Raw genomic sequence first — 19,823 nt, forward strand, 5'->3', positions numbered from 1 at the left:
ATTTACAACAAAAAGTATCATACCTTAAGACCAAAAATCCTATAAACTGGACACTAATATTAGAGGCAGCAGTCGTGTAGGCATTCTTCATTAATAAACCTAATAAGTATAGAAATAAATATACCCGTATTCAGAATAATAATTTCGGTAGCTTATGTGGATACTTTATAGAGTGACTAGACGCGAGGGCTCCCGAGAAAACCTCGTCTTCGGTTGTATATTTCAAGAACGCATCGTTTTTATGTGGAGAGGCCTGCTCCAAAGCGGAATACCATTCGGTTGAAAATTCATTGTCGTGAAAATAGTTTTAATCCGTTTTTCAAAATTGCACCCAGCCGCATTTTATTATACTATATTATTAAGGGGAAATGAAACAGCTATTAATTATTTGCAAAATTTGTACAATTTATTAAATTTAAATAATACAGAGAATACTTTGAAAGTAGTAACATACCATATAGGTAGTAAAAATATGATCTTAATATTTACACACATCTATCATAAGTCATAAGAAAAAGGTTCATTTTAACCTTATATTCGCTGAAATATTGATAAATCAAGGTCAGACAAAATCAATTGCCCTTTGTAATTTTAGCACTACTAACTTAGAATTCTAGTAAAATTAAGTTAAACAGATGACTTCTAAAGAAAAATATTTAATTATAGTGAAATAATTCACATTAAGTGTGATATTTAAGGATAAATTAAACAACAACAAGTCAGATATGGTTAGTGATAGGGCAAATGTTTTATATCTATAACATAGAAATAATTGAAACCATATTGAATAAATACTTGATGAAAGGTTAAAGGTTCAAAGTTGGAGTTGCACCTATTGACCATCAACTCAAACGCTAAAGTTACTTGCATTCACAAATTCTTAATTAAATACCCGGCTTAGTAAACTTTGTGACACAGAAAGCAAAAAAATTAGAATACAACATTTGCAAATTTAGTTTTAATTATTTCAATATCTAGATAATTACAAAGTAGAAAAAATATACAATTTTTAATGGAAACACTTAACAGTCACAAAAACGAAAATTTTCCACAAATAACAAAATCCTGTTTAAACATTTTTATATCTAAAGTGGTTTGGAATAGGTCCAAAGCTATCTATAAATTAAAAAACATTAAGTTAAACAGGAGAAGATGAAAACTTAACATAATATTATTAATTATTCTCAATATTTCGCAACTATTATTTGAGAAAATACTTTAAATTCTACATAATACAAATGGTGTTCTTATGTTTTGCGTATTCTAATTTTTTATGTAATAAAATATCAAGAAAATTACTCTAGTAATATTTTTAATAAGACAGTATATTTCTTATATAAATAGAGACGGACTTAAAACCTGCAATAAATATTAACAAGTGCCAATTACGTCGTAGAATTCAAAGACACTAGTCGGATTGTTACAACTATAAATAAGAAAGTTACAAACACAAAAATTTTCTTAATCAATTTGGTGATATAAAAGTATATTTATTGATGTAGTGAAAAAGTAACATCTTTTTATCAAACAAGGATTTCTTTTATTTCGTATTGATAAATGCATATTAATTAAACATTGCTTAAGATCTCGTAAGGTTGTATTTTATTATAACATACTAAAGAATGTGTAATTTTTAATTATAGACCAAATTGTTTAACAGTTTGTCTGCCGCCCGATGAGGGACTCCACTAGTTGGAAACCCGTTCATGTTTTTTTTTCTTTTCGTCTGATTTTTTTGACAAAATATGCAAAAGTAAGTAGTTTAAACAATTTTAATTTTTTTTTAATTATTGAAGAAATAATTATCACGCCTTAAGGCCTAAAAAAGAAGAAGAAGTTATCAAGAAATTTTAATTATTTATAATAAAATAAGCATTCAAGATCAACAATAGCGAACAAGAACAAAGAACTCGCTAAGCCGCGAGCCCGTCTCAAGGCGCCTTAAGGCGATGACGGCATTCAAACTATTAAACCTATACACAAAACTCACCGAATTGTAACACAGAAATTATCCTAAATGACTAGCAATACAAAATGATCATTTGTGATTGTAACTTACCCATGTTATAGTTTCTCTTCCGACTCACAAGTGTTGCTGTTGGGAATCGTTGAATAAATATTTTTATTAGCGCATTGTCTACACAGCTTTCACAACCACAAAGACAAAAGGATTGCTTTTCGTTGTAAACATTGATAATACCTTACACTTGAATATGCATAAACAATCAATTTACTCATGAAAGAGAATATTACTATAATAATCGTGCCGGCGGTTATTATAAGAAAAACAAACATTGGTGGATCAAAGATAATAGTGAGAAATTAACCCATTCTGTTAAATCTATTATTCAATATACAAAAACACTCTCCTTTCTTAGGTTACGTTTTATATAATAAATATTTAATTTGAATACATCTGCTAAGACTTACGCCTCTTCTCGAGTAGAGATTTCCATAATAGGAAAATTTAAATAATAAAATTAACAAATAAACTTAGTGACATACACGTCACACAATCTTCCTACGTATTTCAAAGTTATTTGACAATACAATAAAAAGTTAACAAAAAAAAAACTTCGATATGTATAAAAGTATTGTTTTCTAGCATTTTCTTTACCCTATTTTAATCTTTAGTAGACATTCTTATCATCCTCACTATGCGTCGATATCGTTCTAAAGGTCGCAATCGAAATCAGCTGCAAAGCACCTGAGAAATTTAGGCCAAGACAGTATTAAAATTAAAAACTAACAAAGAAAACTACACAAAGCTCTTTCTTTACAATTTTTTTATATCATTACGTAAGACGTAATGTTAATGGAATACATCGCGTAGCCAAAGGATTTGGTATAAATTTTACTAAAATTTAATCCTTTGGGCCAAAGATAGATTAATATTTTTGTAATATTTTTCTCTATAGCCCAATATGGCATGGTCTTTAGACGAATGCTTTCCATTACGTTTAAAAATATCAATCAGTTTCATTTAAGAAAACATTCCAATCCAGGTTATTTGACGATGAGGAAACCATGCACGCTGGCTAGGAACTTGTCAAAGTTGTCTTGAAATCTAATTTTATGTGGTCTGTAACCGTCAAAAAGTACGCCTTCTGTGAGCATTCGGAAGGCTTCCTCCAGCCGGGGCACGTTGGCGGGGTCGTTAGCGGCGAACGCTACGACCACTTGCCTCGCGAGACCCTCCAGCAGCGAAGGTTTCATGCACATCAATGAGTAAATGGCGGCCCCGGCAGCGGGAATCGAATCCGGAGGTATTTCCATCTTTATTATTAACATTAATAATAATTCCGCAAGAGTTAACAGCGACGACGAATACCGGTTATCGTCGCCCATAGTTTGTGCCTTATTAGACAGGCCGACTATGGTCTCGCAACATAGCGTGGACACGTCACTGGAGACCGCGGTCAGGCCGACGCGCAGCGCAGCAACTACCGTGTTAAAGTCTTCTATCGGCAGGATTGTCAACTGCAATAGTTTTTTTTTTTATTTAATTACAAACACATAACATGTAATTTTATATTCTTCTTAAAATATATATGACGTTTATGACGATTGGTTGTATCTGTAAGAGATTGCCTTGTGTGATAGGACCGCCTATTATACTTTCTTGTTTATTATTATGAAACTATTTAAATGTATCGTAGCGTGTACCATAAAGAACATTAAATTATAATAAAAAAAAACTTTATGGGTGTAGTATCAATGGTCTCAGATATTATAAACAACATAATGATAATATAATTATTGTAAGCGTTTTCGAAAGTCGGATGACTATTTGTCATAATTAATTAATTTTTATTCACTATGTATGTGTATATCCCTGGAGAGTTAGTAACTGTCAGAGCTTATTGGTCTATCACAATCCAATAGGAAAATACATGTTTTTGGAGTGGTCACTTTATATGGGGTGATACAAAATTGATAAAGTAGGTAAAGTAGATAAAGCTTTTTGCAGAGAAATGAGCTAAACATTCATTTATTTAATGGTTTTACAACCTATAACCAATCTTCTTGTGTATACAGTCTTACTGAGTTTAGCCTAATATCGTTGCAGAATCAACTTGACGTCAATAATTACATCGGTTTAGTTTGTATATATTTTTTAATATGAAACGTTTGTACTAGTATATATTTTGCTTTTGTTTTAGATTCAACTGAGAGCATATTGTTTGCTTTAGTAACAATTTGCTTACAGTTGAACATATTTATAGTTTATATACTATGTGTTGTAAAAAATAATAAATAATGTAAAATATAAAAAGTACGTTACACCCTTCTCTTTTTACCTTTTGATTTATTAACGGCAATAAATACACTTTTTATACGAATTTTGTATTCCTATATTTTTTTTAAATTCTTGTTTAAATAGTGCTTACAGAAACTTATCTATACACCAACACAATAAAGTTCTTCAAACCTAACAGTTGTAACAGCATTTTAGATTCAGTCTGTAATCAACGTGCACAAGCGTGCATGTTATCAACTAAAGACGAATGGTTAGAACATTGATTTTATATCCCAATTTTAATGTTTTGTACTTATGGATTTAATTTTGACTAACATTTTTTGTAATAAATCTTATTTAGTTTTATAAATACTTATGAAATATGGATTTCATTATTACATCTTTTACTGCAAATTAAGGTCATGAAGGAATAGCATTACAGGTGTTCGATTTGTAAAGTCCCATTATGTATAACACCATGTTTCGCTGAATATCGCTCCACACCAAATATTTGAATTCTTACTATCATATGTATATTATTTAATTGAATTTAATACGGTTTTAAGTTTAATATGTATGTAATAATAATAATAGTATTATTGATATGTTAATATAATATAAACCATCTTTTTCATGCAATATGTTACCAGCACAATTTATTCTGTGATTGTCGAATATACTCTTCATGGTTTGATTTTGAAGACACAAAACTGTGCATACTTTTAAAATGCGGGTGCCACAGTAATTTGGTTAAAGTTGTAAAAAAAATAATGTGTACTAGTACAAAGGTTGCTTTAATGTTGAAATTACCTCGTTATCCGCATCGAGGTCTCTGAGCAGCCGGAAGGTTTTGTGCGCCAGCGTGGGCAGAGCGAGTAGAGATGGCGACACCATCGGCAGCAGCAGCTTGAGCCCGCGTGCACACGCGCCGCGTCCCAGCTCGCCGCATGACAACCATCGCACCAGCTCCATTAAGGCAATTATATCCTGCAATAACAAACATTATTATACCGGGTACTTCAATTTGTATATGAAGGTACTTCGAGAAAATATTCGTATATACCATTCTATAAATTCAATACGGCGACCAATGACTAGTGGTATTTTATGGCAATCTGAAGGGTTAGTAGAGTATTGCTCTTCTGACGCACCTCGAATAAAGTTGCAAAGCTAATAATTGAGATAATTACTAAGAATTACTCCTCGTCTTAACACACACATTATTTGCGCATAAGCGAATGGATGCAGTAAAGAACTGTAAATTTTCCCAAGAATCTACTTCTACGATATTATTTAATACGCATGCTATCAGCGAAACAAATTAAAATTATACATTTATTGTGGGCGTACACAGCTCTGGTCATAATGATGGCTCCGTAAAACAAAATAAGTACAATCTATGTTCAATTATAGCCAAGATTTTCTACTTTTGTTAGTGATATTTAATAGAAAAAAAAAAAAAACATAGATCCGGTGTTTAGTTCTAATTTTAGTTTTGAATGTTAACTTTTGTTAAATTGAATGAATGAATGTTAACCACGCTCCGCTTGCTGGTCTATGGTCTCGACGCCAGAATCTAAATCCCTGTCCCCCGAGTGGTCAATAAATAATTATAATAAAATATTAAATCTACTCCTAAAGAACAACATAAATCCATACCTTAGTCATTTAGTAATTAGCTTTTTTTAGTTTTTTTTTTATTCAATACTAAGATTCTAAATTTCGTTGGTTAGAGATATATAATATGGGCGCCAACAACCTAAACTAGTAGATATAGTCTACTTAAAAAAAAATAGAGATATAGTATAAGTTGTATATATCAGGGGTGGCCAAACTGCAATGATTGCTGAACGATTATTTTTGGCTCCGAATGATGTCGAATTATATCAATATTTTAAATTATATTATCTATGTCAGCCCCTGTTAAATTGAAAACAAATCAGTAGTGTGAATCATTTTTTTTCCACCATAAAAAAAGCGAAATCAAAACACCAATCATAATTAATTAACCAACTAAGTGTTTTTAGAAGTGTTGTCATATACGTGTGTCATTACACATATTATGTACTTTTGTCATATAATTTCAACAAATAGTATTTAGCTTATAAGTTTTCGATCGCAGGTTGTTCATAAATATTTCATACCTCGTAAACTTCTTCTTCTGCATCTTGTGGAATGTTTGAAATCTTGCCAGAATTCCACCTCGCGTATACGTCGAACGTTGTATTGCAGATATCCACAAACCTTTAATAAGTTAAACAGTTAATAAATCATTGTTTTATATTTACAATATAAAAATCTATGAGAAATAAAAATGAACGTGAATAATCTATAAAATATATTTACACTGATAAAATGTAATAATTAAAGTATTTTAGATATAATTATGTTTTTTTCTTCTTACATACCTATTAACTATTTCTTGTTGTTGTGAATGCATGGCACTTTTTGCAGTCTTGGAGAGGAAATTGAGCGCTGGCAAGACCACACCCGGATAGTTGTGGTATTTGAATACAATTTCCGGTATTTTTTCCAGTGTACTGAACAACATTGTTAGTTGCTCATCCATTTGCTCGAACTTAAAATAAGATTATAGTTACATTAAATAACATATTTATGATCATTACCAAAAAAAATAGTATTACCAGTATTTACAAGACATTTAAGTAAGTATAGTTTTAGTGGTCTTCTTTTGATGCGAACTTAGCACTCTAGAAAATTCTGAATAAATCGAAAAATGGTGGGAATCTGAAGGCGCAAGGCCCTATGGACTAATAGGCCTAAAGCCATATAGCAGATACATTGTAACATCAAAACATCCAAACAATTGAAAACTTTATGCTATTACTGACATTGCATAAGGATTGCATTACATTTTCAAATTCATGGAATTTATTCATTACATTCACTCATTTGAACAAAAAAAATGATGAAGAATTCAAAGCAAAATTATACTGTTTTTTTTTTAATAATTGTTACCTTTTTATTGTCATCATTACCAGCCAGAATACAAATAGTATAATGAAATTTCAAAGAAATATTAATAAAAGTTCATATATAGTTCATATATTATGAATAACGTATGACATCCGGCAAACGCACACGGTATTGCGTGACAAGTTACGGTCGTATAACGTTTCCGAAAAGAACAAGGTTGCTGTTTGGCCGTTTATTCATAAGATAAGTATAAACCTAATAATAGCAAAAGTTTGGACCTCACCCCTATGATGCCCTCGGAGACCCCGAGGAAACAGTCGAGTGTGTTCGCGATCATATTGCGCACGGGCTCCGTGTCCTGCATGTTAATCAGATTCATCAACTTTTGCTGCAGCACCGCGGTGCCTGCTATCAGCCGCCTCTTCGCCTCCCCTTTACATGCAACAATTAAATTATTTGCTTAAAATGACGTTACAAAAGACATTTCCCAATATTACCACAACTTATACTTAAATATGATCACTACTTACTAACAAAATTATATCTAACATATAAAATTATTAAATGGCATATTTTTGTTTACATCTATGTATAAAATAAAAAAAACGTACACTCTATTGTGAAAAATGAGACATTATAATAAAAATAATAATGATAATAATTCTAGCTCTCAGTTACTTCCATTTCACTATATGTGCTTTTAACAATAAGTATAATGGTGTTTATTATGTACAGTTGCAATTTTCCTAAATAATTAAATACGTAAACATAATGTGAACATATTTTTTTATTTTATTTTACCCCAACCTAAAGCCACCACTTATAGAAAAATTGATGTATTTTATATAAAAAATAAAAATAATTATCAAATAAAGCAAATGAAACTTGTTTTAACAGCTCCTAATAGATACCGGACTGTTTGTATTTTGTGCGACAGAGATAACGCTCTTCCAAGCCGAAATTAGCCGATTGTCTCTTTCCAAAGGTCGATGTGTAATATTTATAGCCAGGTACTTTACTGTTACATAGTTTTGTAAGATTATAATTAAATTACTATCATTTTCATTTATTTATTCCGTTTATACAGTCCAAACGCTCGCCAATAATATTGTAAGCCAATTTTGGAAATAATAGGCCTAAACTGCCATTTCTCTGAACACAGGGCAAAAATTTTATCAGTTATTTTTATTTATTCGTGAGCTTAAAAAGTTATCTAAAATGCATAATTAAGAATACAACTCAAAGTACGTGATAACTAAATGTTAGAAATCTTTTATAATTATGTGGTACTTTTGCAAGTTATTATTACTGTAACATCATTGCGGGTCATGTCTTATAAAAGTGGAAGTCAATGTAGCGACATGCACAGTTCAATTTATATTTTGTATTATATTATTATAGGGTGCTATTCTTTAAAAAAGCTTTATATTAAGTGTTTATAGTGTTGGAATTTATAACCAAGAGTGACAAATAATTAGTGTTATAGATATTATATAATATAAAAGACATTGCATCTGTTCGTTTCAGCATATAGACACCTCCTGCAAGGCGAAGCCGTCCCCCTGAAATATCAATGGGAGCGTATGTCATAATGTATAATATTATGGTATGCACAGGACGCTGCTGTCATCAAAAACTTTAAACTAATGCAAAAAGTGTGAATTATAAAAATGTATTCTGGGAATAGAATCCGCGACATATGGTTGCAAGTCTCAGTCCTCTACCGCTAGACTACCACTGCATTTGGTATAATTTTTTTTTTGTCTTTGATAAACACTGTTTGTTCATTGGCATTTACAACTTCACTGGATTTGAGGTGATATACACTGAAACAGCCATAGATTTACCCCTCAAGACTCAAGTCAGGATTAGTTATTTCAAAAGAGTATTACCTTCTGTGTAAGAGGCTACATGAGCGAATATTTTATGCAGTTCCTTTCTCTGATTTCCAGGTAGATTGCTGCCTGATGCTTCCCACGCCACCAATGCCACAAATTCTTCGCAGCTCGCTAACTGGTTTTTACTAAATCAAAAAATACATATATAAAACCTGAAGTAAACCAATTTATGAAAAAAATTGTTTATTATATATATTTAATAAATATATTTGTACTATTTTTGTTTTTCTAATTAGTGAAATTGTAACTTTAGCAAATTAAAATACAATGTTGATTTACATTAAATTCTTTCATACAACTGATTTTTGCACCACACATGTTATTTTTGGGTAGTTAGAAAATTATACGTTTTTGTTAGTTAATCAAAGAATCATAGAATCAGATCATCAAAGATCGAACAAAGCAGTTATCTAAAATGATTTGCTTAAAAATAACAGTAAAATTAATTAAACTTCGAGTCTCCTTACATTTCTTTTTGATATCACAAAACAAATGCTTTTTCAGTGTGCTTTTAGGGACCTTATTATACCATTTTAGAAAACTTTTCATATGATTTGTACACTTTTAGTTGTATTTCTTTATAATCATGTGGATAATAGATTAAAAATCTTTTTTTATATTTTATGCCTTTTAAACCAAGTAATGTCAGTTTCTGTAGTTTTGGATGATTTTAATATTATTAACAATTAAATTTGCAATTATTTAACAGTACTAAAATTATTAACTATCAGAAAAAACAAACCTTTTTTAGTCATTATTTTATTTTCTTATAAATAGGATTTTTAATAAAAAATAAACTAAATATTTCAGATGTTTATATGGATTAGTTTATATATATAATATAAATGTTTCATACATTAATTGATATCAAACGCTAAACTATATATTCTCCTCTTCAAAGCTTTTACATCTATTTCCAATTACTATCTGTAAGATGAGTACATATATACTATATTGTTTTATTGAAAGATCAAACTTTGTGTCGATTATTGCTATCGGTATACTAACTTTGGTGAAGAACTGGAGAGATGTGCCAGCAGTTTGAGGGCTTGCTTGGCCGCGTCGGGCTGGGGGGCGTAGTGCTTGAGGACGATCCCGGTGCGCTTGGCAAGTTTCTGGACGATCCACGCGGCGCCATTAGAGTCTTGTCTAAACGCACACTCGATAACCGGTGACATCTAGTATTTACATAAATATTTTTAATGTTAAATTTACAATTTACGATATAATACCCGGCAGCATAGTATAATTAACTCATTTTTGACCGGCAATTTCATTGAGAATTTTATTTCCTGTAGCCGGGTAAATTTTTTTTGCACAAAATTTTATGCACCTCTTTCATTTGAAAACACCACTATCAAAAAACAAAGTCATGAAATACTACCCTACTGACAGTAGGAGCGTCACCAAGTTCAAGATAGTTGCACCAGGAATATAAAAATAACTCTGTAAGTTTGGTATAATATCAAGTTCGTCTCACGTTTCTTTTAAATCGTTACAATCTGTTGCTATAATATTTCTTTTTTGATATTTTGGTGGCCTAATATCAGAGTCGCTCTCTTCTGATGAAGTATCATTGTCACAGTTACCACATTTTGATTCATAATCACTCGGACAATCAGATAAAGCATCTGCGAAAAATTTTTCATTACGTTCTTTTTTTATGTTAATGTTATTAACATAAAAAAGTTAAGTTAAGTTTTTTTTCATATATTTTACTTTTATTATTAAATTTTTTTACAAGAAAAGATTTGACGGCTCTTATAAGCGAGAGAAACAGCTTGTATTATACTGACTAACAATTGCATTGCATAGTCGCCAACAGAAGAAACTACAGTGATGCAAAAAAAAAACATCACGAGTTTACTCGTGATCGGTCAACAATGTGTTAAACGCCAACTGTAGCTTTGAACAAAATGAACATAATGTTAATAATGACTTGCCTACTACAAGTCCTAGTTTGAAGTACTAACTTCAATGCGTATCCACAGCATAGAAGTAATAGACAATTAATTGTATGTTCCACAAAGTACTTGAAAGCGTGTGTCCAGAAAGGTGAAAATATAAGCAACGTACTTCAGTGTACTCCGCGGGATCCAGCATCAAGTAAGAATTCGCCCATATCTTCAATAACCACGAGATAGTTGCAGATAGTCCGGGACTGTAAATATTTCCAAGACCTGCTTCCAGCGCCGCACACTCCCATTCGCTGAGACGAAGCAGTGTACCAATTATTCTGAAAGTATGTCCATATATTTTGTTACACTTCAATATTTAACATTTTATTAAAAAAAAAAAAAAAACACAAGTGATTTTATCATGCTGGATTTTTTATGAAGAGAAGGTAAAATAATTATTATATAGTAACTGCTTCGATATACTTCATACTGTCAAAAGGTGAAGTGGCCCTAGTATCCATCAGCACCGTAAAGCGGCAAGCGCAGGGTAGGGAACCCTCGTTAAGATCGTCGGTAGACGCAGGCTGCATCCAGCCAGTTTTATTAGAAATATAATGCATGCAAAAACACATTCACAGGCTGTGAAAGGAATTAAGAGGATTACTCAAGAGAAACAGTAAAGTATCTTATGAATTCATTTAACGAGGCAATATTATGGCTTAATTTAAAAAAAAAATTACATTTGACGTAAGTTTGAAGCAGTTATCAACCCTTTCGCTACGAGCGGCGCCTTTTGGCGCTCAGCTAGACTCTTTCTATCAACGAACAACGCCTTCTGGCGCCGTTTGTTTTACATTATCGTGTCAATAATTGCATGATAATGGTCATTAATTCCTGTGCAGATATTTTGTCACATAACAAAATACGTGTCGTTCGTACAGACTACCTACGATCGCACCGGCTGCCGAGACAGTAATTAATTTTTAGTCGCTCCGCAGCGAAAGGGTTAATGTTCAAACCACTTGAACCATGTTACGTAAAGTAGTAATGGATAAAAAAATAGACAGTGATTTTATAGTTTCGTATTGTAATCTCATGCTAATTTAAATAACAAAATATTCAAATTTAAGACGCAAAATGTATTCTTTTTCAAAACATAGTAAATAGAAACAATGTATTGGAAAATCATTGATTATTTACGCCATTGTGAAACGTCGTCGTCTCAGTATAGATATTAAAATAAAGATTTATTTTTTATGAGTTATTGCGCGTAAAACTCGAGAATGGTTGATCTAACACTTAGACTAATTCCGCCAATTTATTTCTCCGTATTTTCTTTAATGCATCTGAAGGGTTCTTATAGGAAAAAATAAAAAATTGCTAGGAAAACATTGCATTTTTTCTTTTCCCATATTTACCACAGAAAACTGAAAAACCAAAACAAGTCCTTAACTATCAAATCTTTAGCAATCAAAACCAAATAAAAACATAACAGATTACAATAAAAATTTAATCATATTATTATAGCAGTCTTGACAGTAAAAAAAAGTTTTTTTTTTATTATTGTTTCGATTCAATAGTTTTACCACAAATATTAAATATGTTTACCGTAATTGATTATTAAGGCAATAAATCTATAAAGTATTTCTCTGAATAACATTTATTTATTATTTTCGACTGCACATGACCAATAACTAGAAAGTTAGAAATTTTTCATTATACTGATGAAGAAAGAACACAATAATGCGTACAATAAAACTTATGTAACTTTAACATAAAAACTATCTTATAAATAACATATGTATATATGTTATGTTTAAATTATCATGTTAATATTCGTGTTTAAAATTCATTACCTTCAAAACAACCTTCAAATTGAAATTGATATGCACAGAACATTATCAATTTGTAAGTAAATGAATAAATACTGCATAAATAAACATTTTAATTATATTAAACATTTTATAATGAAATTTACATTCAATTGATTAAGAAAATAAATGATAATTTTAATTATACATACTTCAGAATGGGGTCGACGTTATCCATAGAGTTGGTTTCACCAACTAGAAACCGCAGCGATGAATCGATATTAGCGTTTACCCTGATACTATATCTTATTAAGTCCAATGGTACAGTTGCTTCACTTCCTGTCCCGTCCACTGCTAAAAAGTGACCTTAACAAAATATACATATTATGCAAACATACACAATAATAAATGAAATGTTCACAAACAAAAAATGCATAACATTAAAATAATTTTTGCATTTAATACTTACATGTAATCATAAGAATCCAATGTAAATCTTCAAATAGCATAACCAGATCACCATTGCTAATGTGTGGCTTGTTCATGTGCATTAATTGCAACTGAGTTTGTAACCTGAATAAGTAATATAATCTATATTTATAAATATGGAAGTGTGTCTGTACTGTCCAGAATCTAAAACGATTCGTCCGATTGCCGTGAAAATTTTGTAAATTATTAGATGTATCCCACGAAACATTTTTGAAAATTGGTCCAGTATCAAAAGTATAACGATAAATAAAATAACAAATAAACAAATCAGGATCAAAAACCAAAATGGCAGTCCAAGCAGAGGATTCCTTCATCAAATCACTCCTTAGAGCTTACAGCATTTATCAAAGCCTAAGAACATAATGGATTCTTAATCCAGCAACATTTCTAAAGTAACTCCCAGAGTACTTCTGCTTACTTACTGTAAACAAGTTAAAGCTAGGCACATTCGCCTTGAGTCCATATTTAAATGACATAAAAACACCTTGATGCAACATTTCTCTACTGGTTTAATATATGTAAAATGTTTGTAAAAATATTATGGGAAACATAAATAGGACAGTCTGAAGATTTTTTATTATCTTCAGACTTAGCTAATAAAGCATATACCGAAATATCTCTAAAGGCTTCTTTATCTGAATAAATGTTTTTTTAGAGTTAATTTGCATTTTTTAAATTTTTCTAAAAAAATGATTGATTACCTTTTGCTCCTTTCGTGTAGCAACGTAAACAACACGTGGCAGCAGTGAGTTGGCGCCTTCCTCGCCATGGCTCCTATTGTCATGAGCACGTCATTGTGTAGCTGTCGGTCATAATCGTCCATTTCATCCCTTACATCGTCGTCATATGCTTCCTTTTCTTCCAGTCCCCTTCAAAAACTTTCCTTTTTATATATACGAGAAATATTTGTGAAACAAATATGTATGACTAAGCATCAGCTTTACTTGTCAGCTCACTTGTCGTCTTGTCTCGATATAATATGACTAATGACATATAATAATAAGGCCATAATCTCCATCAGTTTCTAAGCAGATATATAAATTTTATTGCATAAGTCCATAATTTTTTTTTCAATATTTATATTTATAACTATAATATTAATGTTTAATATTAAATGTTACATACCTGATACCTTCTGGGGGAGCCAATCTACAATACAGGTAGGTATTAAATACTTCTATACATGGGTTTTGTAATGTTTCATTTGAATACCCATCAGTATCATTGACTAAAGAACTCCATGTATGTAAAAACTTGTTTAACGCTTCCCTTAATACAGTGTCCTCATTTATCTAAAGATTGAAAATAAAAATGAAATTCTTCAACCTATGACATTGCATAAATACTTTATATATTATACTAGAAATAGTTGAAATTAAAAAGTGTTTCATATGAACAAATGATTATTTTAGTTAATATGCTATAACTAATAATACTTACAATTTCTTCTATAAATGATCCTTTTATGCATTGACAAGTGAAGGATGTTAAATACTGAAGAAAGGCAGGTGGCGTAGCTGCTATCAAGGCCGGTGTAAAGAATTGCACCAATCTCCGGTAAATCTCTGCTATTCCTAGCATTTCTCTTGCATCTGATTGAATTAAAGTCAACAAGCGCAAAAAATTGTTTACATAGTTTTCTAAATATTGTTGCTTTAAATTATTTGCAGACACTACAACGCCGCTTAAACTCGCTAATTGTACCAGACAAATAAGAGAAGGATTAGCTAAGTCAGGGTTAGATCGAACATACATATGTAGTTCAAAGAAAAATGCAATTAGCTCTGGTTTCATAATAGTGTCACGCCAATTTCCATTTAAACGCAGAGCAGGAGCTGTTTCGCTTTCGTAAATAGCTTCAAATGCACCAATTAACCGTTTTGATAATAATGGTGAGACATGGCTCCAACATAATATTGTTTCTATAATGGTAATCAATTGTTTAGTAAGTAATGCCTGTTGCCCTTCAGGTGGATGACCAGAACGAATTATTTGTTCAAGAACTCCAATTGTAAATCGAAATATCCTTTTTAAGTTTAGTAATTCAAATGATTTCTTCAGTCGAAAGTGCACTTCCCATATTAAACCAACATCAGCAGTTTTGACTGTAATTGCGAACTCTTGCATTATTGCCAATATCAAAGAACATGCCAATTTCTGTTGACTTATAGGAGAATTTAGAATTATTTTTTCCAACTCTGCTAATAATGCTTTTCTTTCTCTTCCTCCATCGTCAACACTTCCTCTTTTAATGATTATTGCAATTGTCTGAAAAGAGTATTGACATTATAAACTTATGCATGTAAGTAAAAGGTTTAAACACTATTAAATATGTATGTTTATTAGCTTAGTTAGTTAATCACCTTAAAATATAATAAAATTTACCTGTAGTAATGTCTCCCTTAAGAACGGAGGATTCTCCTTCCTTAATAAATAATTTAACAAGTATTCTCTGATTGAAGAAGTATCTTCTTTCGATAATAAGTTCCATTCTCTTATCAGACCGGATTTTATAAGACCGGCAGCCTCAAATAATACATAATCAGATGTCGATTTTTCAAGAATATCACGGCACAATTGATATGGATTCTTAGTGGTACGAAATTGCAAAAATACACTTTCTGCTTGATGACGCTGTTCTGATGTCACCAGATTAGGTGGTGCCTAAAAAAATTTAAAAATGTAAAATAGTGTACTATAGGTTAGTATGTTTTACTAGTAGAAATAGTAAATATATATATTCTGTCTATTTATAACCAAAAACATAATTAATATATACCACTATAATGAACATGAAAATTATATTAGGTCAAAATGTTCATATATTTTTCGTGAATACAAAAATCTTTGTACAAATATGCAGCTTATGGTAAAATTTTTTAGCTGTTTCATAAAGTATTTCATTTAAGATAGATTGTTTAATAATGACAATGGAAGGTGAGATTTAAGGAATCATGGTGGTTAGTAACATTCACCACAGCTGAAATAGGGTAGTGTCAACAAACAAGGTCTACTACACAGAGGTGAGAAGAGCATGTATTTGTGAGATGCTTTCCCTGGTCCTAATGGCTTTTAAATAAGTAACTGAGAAAGTCCATAGCATGCATTATAAGAGGTTAAAACAAAATGTATAACATATTCCAGCACACCTTTCCTTGGGACATGTGGTGGAGATTAGCCTCCTAGAGATGAATATTTTTAAGTGTCTGCCACAGCGGAACAGATGTGAGCAAATGCATTTTCCAAGCTGTGCCATTTGTGCATGTAATTTGTGTCATTCTATCATTACCTGCCCTTGTCCCTCGCATAAAATAAAAGCAACTAATCATAATTATATCAATAACACAAACAAGTGTAGAAGCAAATTCCATATGACAAGGTTACAGTTAAACCATCCCTATTAGATCACAAATTCACACAAAGTGCAAAGAAGTAAACATTTCACTAATAAGTATTTTTTAATTCATGCTTGTAATAAAAGTGTTGTAATTACTATAATAAGTTCAAATAATTAATTTCAATTATGAAAACAAATATTTTCAAATAATTTTAGTGAATGAAAATAAAACAGCTTCTATGTATGTCCTAAACTTTTCTTAACTTATAGTTTGTATCCATAAAGGTAAAATTCATTAATTCATAAGCATCTCATTTACTTATTGTGAGATGCAAAATTTCTGATCTGTAATATAAATAACATTCAACCTTAAACTATTTCATGTGATAGCGACCAACCAAACAACATGTTGACCAAAATAATAATTTAAGTACATGGCAGGACATGAAGCGAACACAGCGCTAAATATCCCTATTTACTGAAGGCGTGTTAGATAAAATGACACAAAACTTAAAAACAGATTTATTTAATTAAACTAATATTTTAAAATAAAGCACATATTATTATTAATAATATGAAAACAATAGAGACTTTATATAATATTAAACTTTAATATGAACTATTTAAAACATAAATAATGTAAAGAAAAAGATGAACATTTGCATCAGTTTTAAAGCTATAAAAAAACAACTTCAGAAATAAACAACTACCTTCTTTTTTTTTTGAGCAAATAAATATTAGACCTGTGACCTTTATTATGACGAAAACCATGTAAATCCTACTTTTCAAACAACAAAATATTTAATTTTTTTTAGTCATAAGAATACAGTGAGAATTTTGGTAATTTTTAAGTCTCTTAATATTATAATAATTAATGTAACTATTCATTAATATCTTTAACGAAATAAATTAATTTATATTAAAAAAAAATTGTCAAACGAATTTAGCTAATAATGTATAATAATAACAGAATGAAATTATGTTTTAGCAACCATTGATTTTTGTTAAATTATCTCACCATGAATACTTGTGCAGCTGCCTCTAAAGTTTGAATGTCAGAATCACTCATCTTGTTAATATTTAGTTTATCTCAGAAGCGAGATTATTATTTAAAGCAGTTATAATCACTTACTCTAAATAATTTCATAAATCAAAACATTTCTGAATTCTGACATCGAAAAATTACCATTTTCGAAATGAAAATAAGGGGTAAGGTACAGATATACTAAAACATTGTTTTTGTGTTACCAATTATTTTTCCATTTTACGTGTTTGTAAGTTGAATGTCATCTTGAAAATAAAGTAATTTCTTAATCAAGACTACATTACAATCGTGACGAGAATCAAATATTTAATTAAAACATTTTTTAATATCAATAAAGTTTTTTTTATGAATAACGTTAGCTTGCTTATTCTTTATACCCATGACATAAGAAATCATACAGTTACGGTACAAATCTACGGCCAAAGCAGATACTTCAACATGTTGTTCATCTACCGTATTATCTTCATAAACTATAAGGTTTTCTAAGGTATAAAGATCATAATAAACTCGGACAATTAATCGGACGATATCAGCCGCGAAATGAATGTAGTTACATTTTCAAATACTTATGTTTTTACACACTTAAGGTTCCGTTACTACTACTGTTATTGTTTTAAGTAAAAAAAAATGTATTTGATGTGCACAACAGATGGCGCTAAAACAAGATTCCCATTGCCTGCAATTTTTACAGCTTCGTTACATTTTCTTTGCTTATACTTCTTATGGTAATTGTTTTACCTAAATTTTGTAGGCACCCCAATCATACCATTTCTCGATTTCAACGAGTTGAAGTAGGGCTGATATGTAGAGTAACTTTTATTATACTATATATATGTAGTATGTGTAGCTCTTTCGGATTTTGGGAATGATTGAATTTCAAGATTTGCAAAACAAAATTTCCTGAACAGGACATATAAAATATCAGCGAATTTTACATCTTATTATGATTAAGATTGTCATGGTTAAGATTTTTTGACTTGCCAAAATTTCGGTAAGGTGAAAATAAAGGGAACAACTTCATTTAAGGCCATTTCCTTCACATGCGAAGAATTACAGCCGCTTAATTTATTGTCGATGTTTTAAATTGTATTCCTTATTAAAGACAGACAATTAAGTGTAATTGACGATAGATCATTTTATTTTAGCGGAAATTTATATTAAGGTATTATTAGACAGCTTATGCGTAATAATGTGAGCAAATGTCGAGCTCCTGCAATGTTGGCAGGCTTTTGAGAGAAAAATATTAAAAATTAATTAAATAAGACTATAACTAATGAACATGGCTACAGCAGGACGAAGCAACGTTATACACTTTAAAAACGTAATTATAAGTTTTCCTGGTTAACTGATTTGCAATTCCATTTTAGGCAGTCCCGATTTAAAACCTATAGATTTATTCTAATGACCTCCTTGGTGTAATAAAATGAAAAAAAAATGGTCACTGATAACCATCACATTAAAAATGATAATTACCCTGTATCGGTATAATTATAAGTATTTTATAACTGTTAATATACTCCTCATTTACGTATTGAAGAGACCTTTTTAGAGAACATCTAATTAAGTCGTATTTTAGCTGTTGGATATCTACCGCTGAGCATAGGCCTCACGCATAAATTATCCAGAGATTTTTGATGACCTTAACCTAAAATTTATTTAATGGATTCAGGCGTTACATTGCGGAAGTCCATCCTAAATAAGAAAGGACCAATATCTAGCCACCTCCGCACATGCAGTGGTTGTCGTGCATGAAAGTGCACCGCCCGCCAGCCCGCTCGTAAATGCGCATGCGACAGACAATGCAAACTACACAACCGCCACCGTAAATTCACTCAACACGTGTTTCACCCCTCCACGGGGCATCTTCAGGAGTTGTTACACAGATTAGTGCTAAACACCGAGTGAGCCTTACACTGTTGGTTAAACCAAACGTTTTGACTAAACTAACTAAAGGAGTTGTTACACAGATTAGTGCTAAACACTCGGTGTTTAGCACTAATCTGTGTAACAACTCCTGAAGATGCCCCGTGGAGGGGTGAAACACGTGTTGAGTGAATTTACGGTGGCGGTTGTGTAGTTTGCATTGTCTGTCGCATGCGCATTTACGAGCGGGCTGGCGGGCGGTGCACTTTCATGCACGACAACCACTGCATGTGCGGAGGTGGCTA

At 31.1% G+C, this 19,823-nt stretch overlaps 1 protein-coding gene across 1 annotated transcript; it reads right to left on the bottom strand.

The window, feature by feature from the left end:
- Window positions 1-480: 480 nt before the first annotated feature.
- LOC137918450 (exportin-4-like) lies at window positions 481-17,795 on the bottom strand. The gene is made up of 15 exons (XM_068761258.1): window positions 17,629-17,795; window positions 15,659-15,937; window positions 14,714-15,541; window positions 14,399-14,565; window positions 13,975-14,142; window positions 13,254-13,357; window positions 12,997-13,150; window positions 11,152-11,311; window positions 10,084-10,253; window positions 9,070-9,200; window positions 7,461-7,609; window positions 6,649-6,818; window positions 6,385-6,484; window positions 5,051-5,227; window positions 481-3,480 (listed from the first exon to the last, which is right to left on the bottom strand). The coding sequence occupies exons 1-15, from the start codon at window positions 17,677-17,679 to the stop codon at window positions 3,007-3,009; spliced, it is 3,282 nt and encodes a 1,093-aa protein (XP_068617359.1). The 5' UTR covers window positions 17,680-17,795; the 3' UTR covers window positions 481-3,006.
- Between the last annotated feature and the right edge of the window lie 2,028 nt (window positions 17,796-19,823).

This window comes from Battus philenor, unplaced genomic scaffold (assembly GCF_028537555.1).
Source record: "Battus philenor isolate CCGP_79_NKW_IND1 unplaced genomic scaffold, ilBatPhil1.0.hap1 SCAF_14, whole genome shotgun sequence".
In the NCBI taxonomy this organism is placed as follows: Eukaryota; Metazoa; Arthropoda; class Insecta; order Lepidoptera; family Papilionidae; genus Battus; species Battus philenor.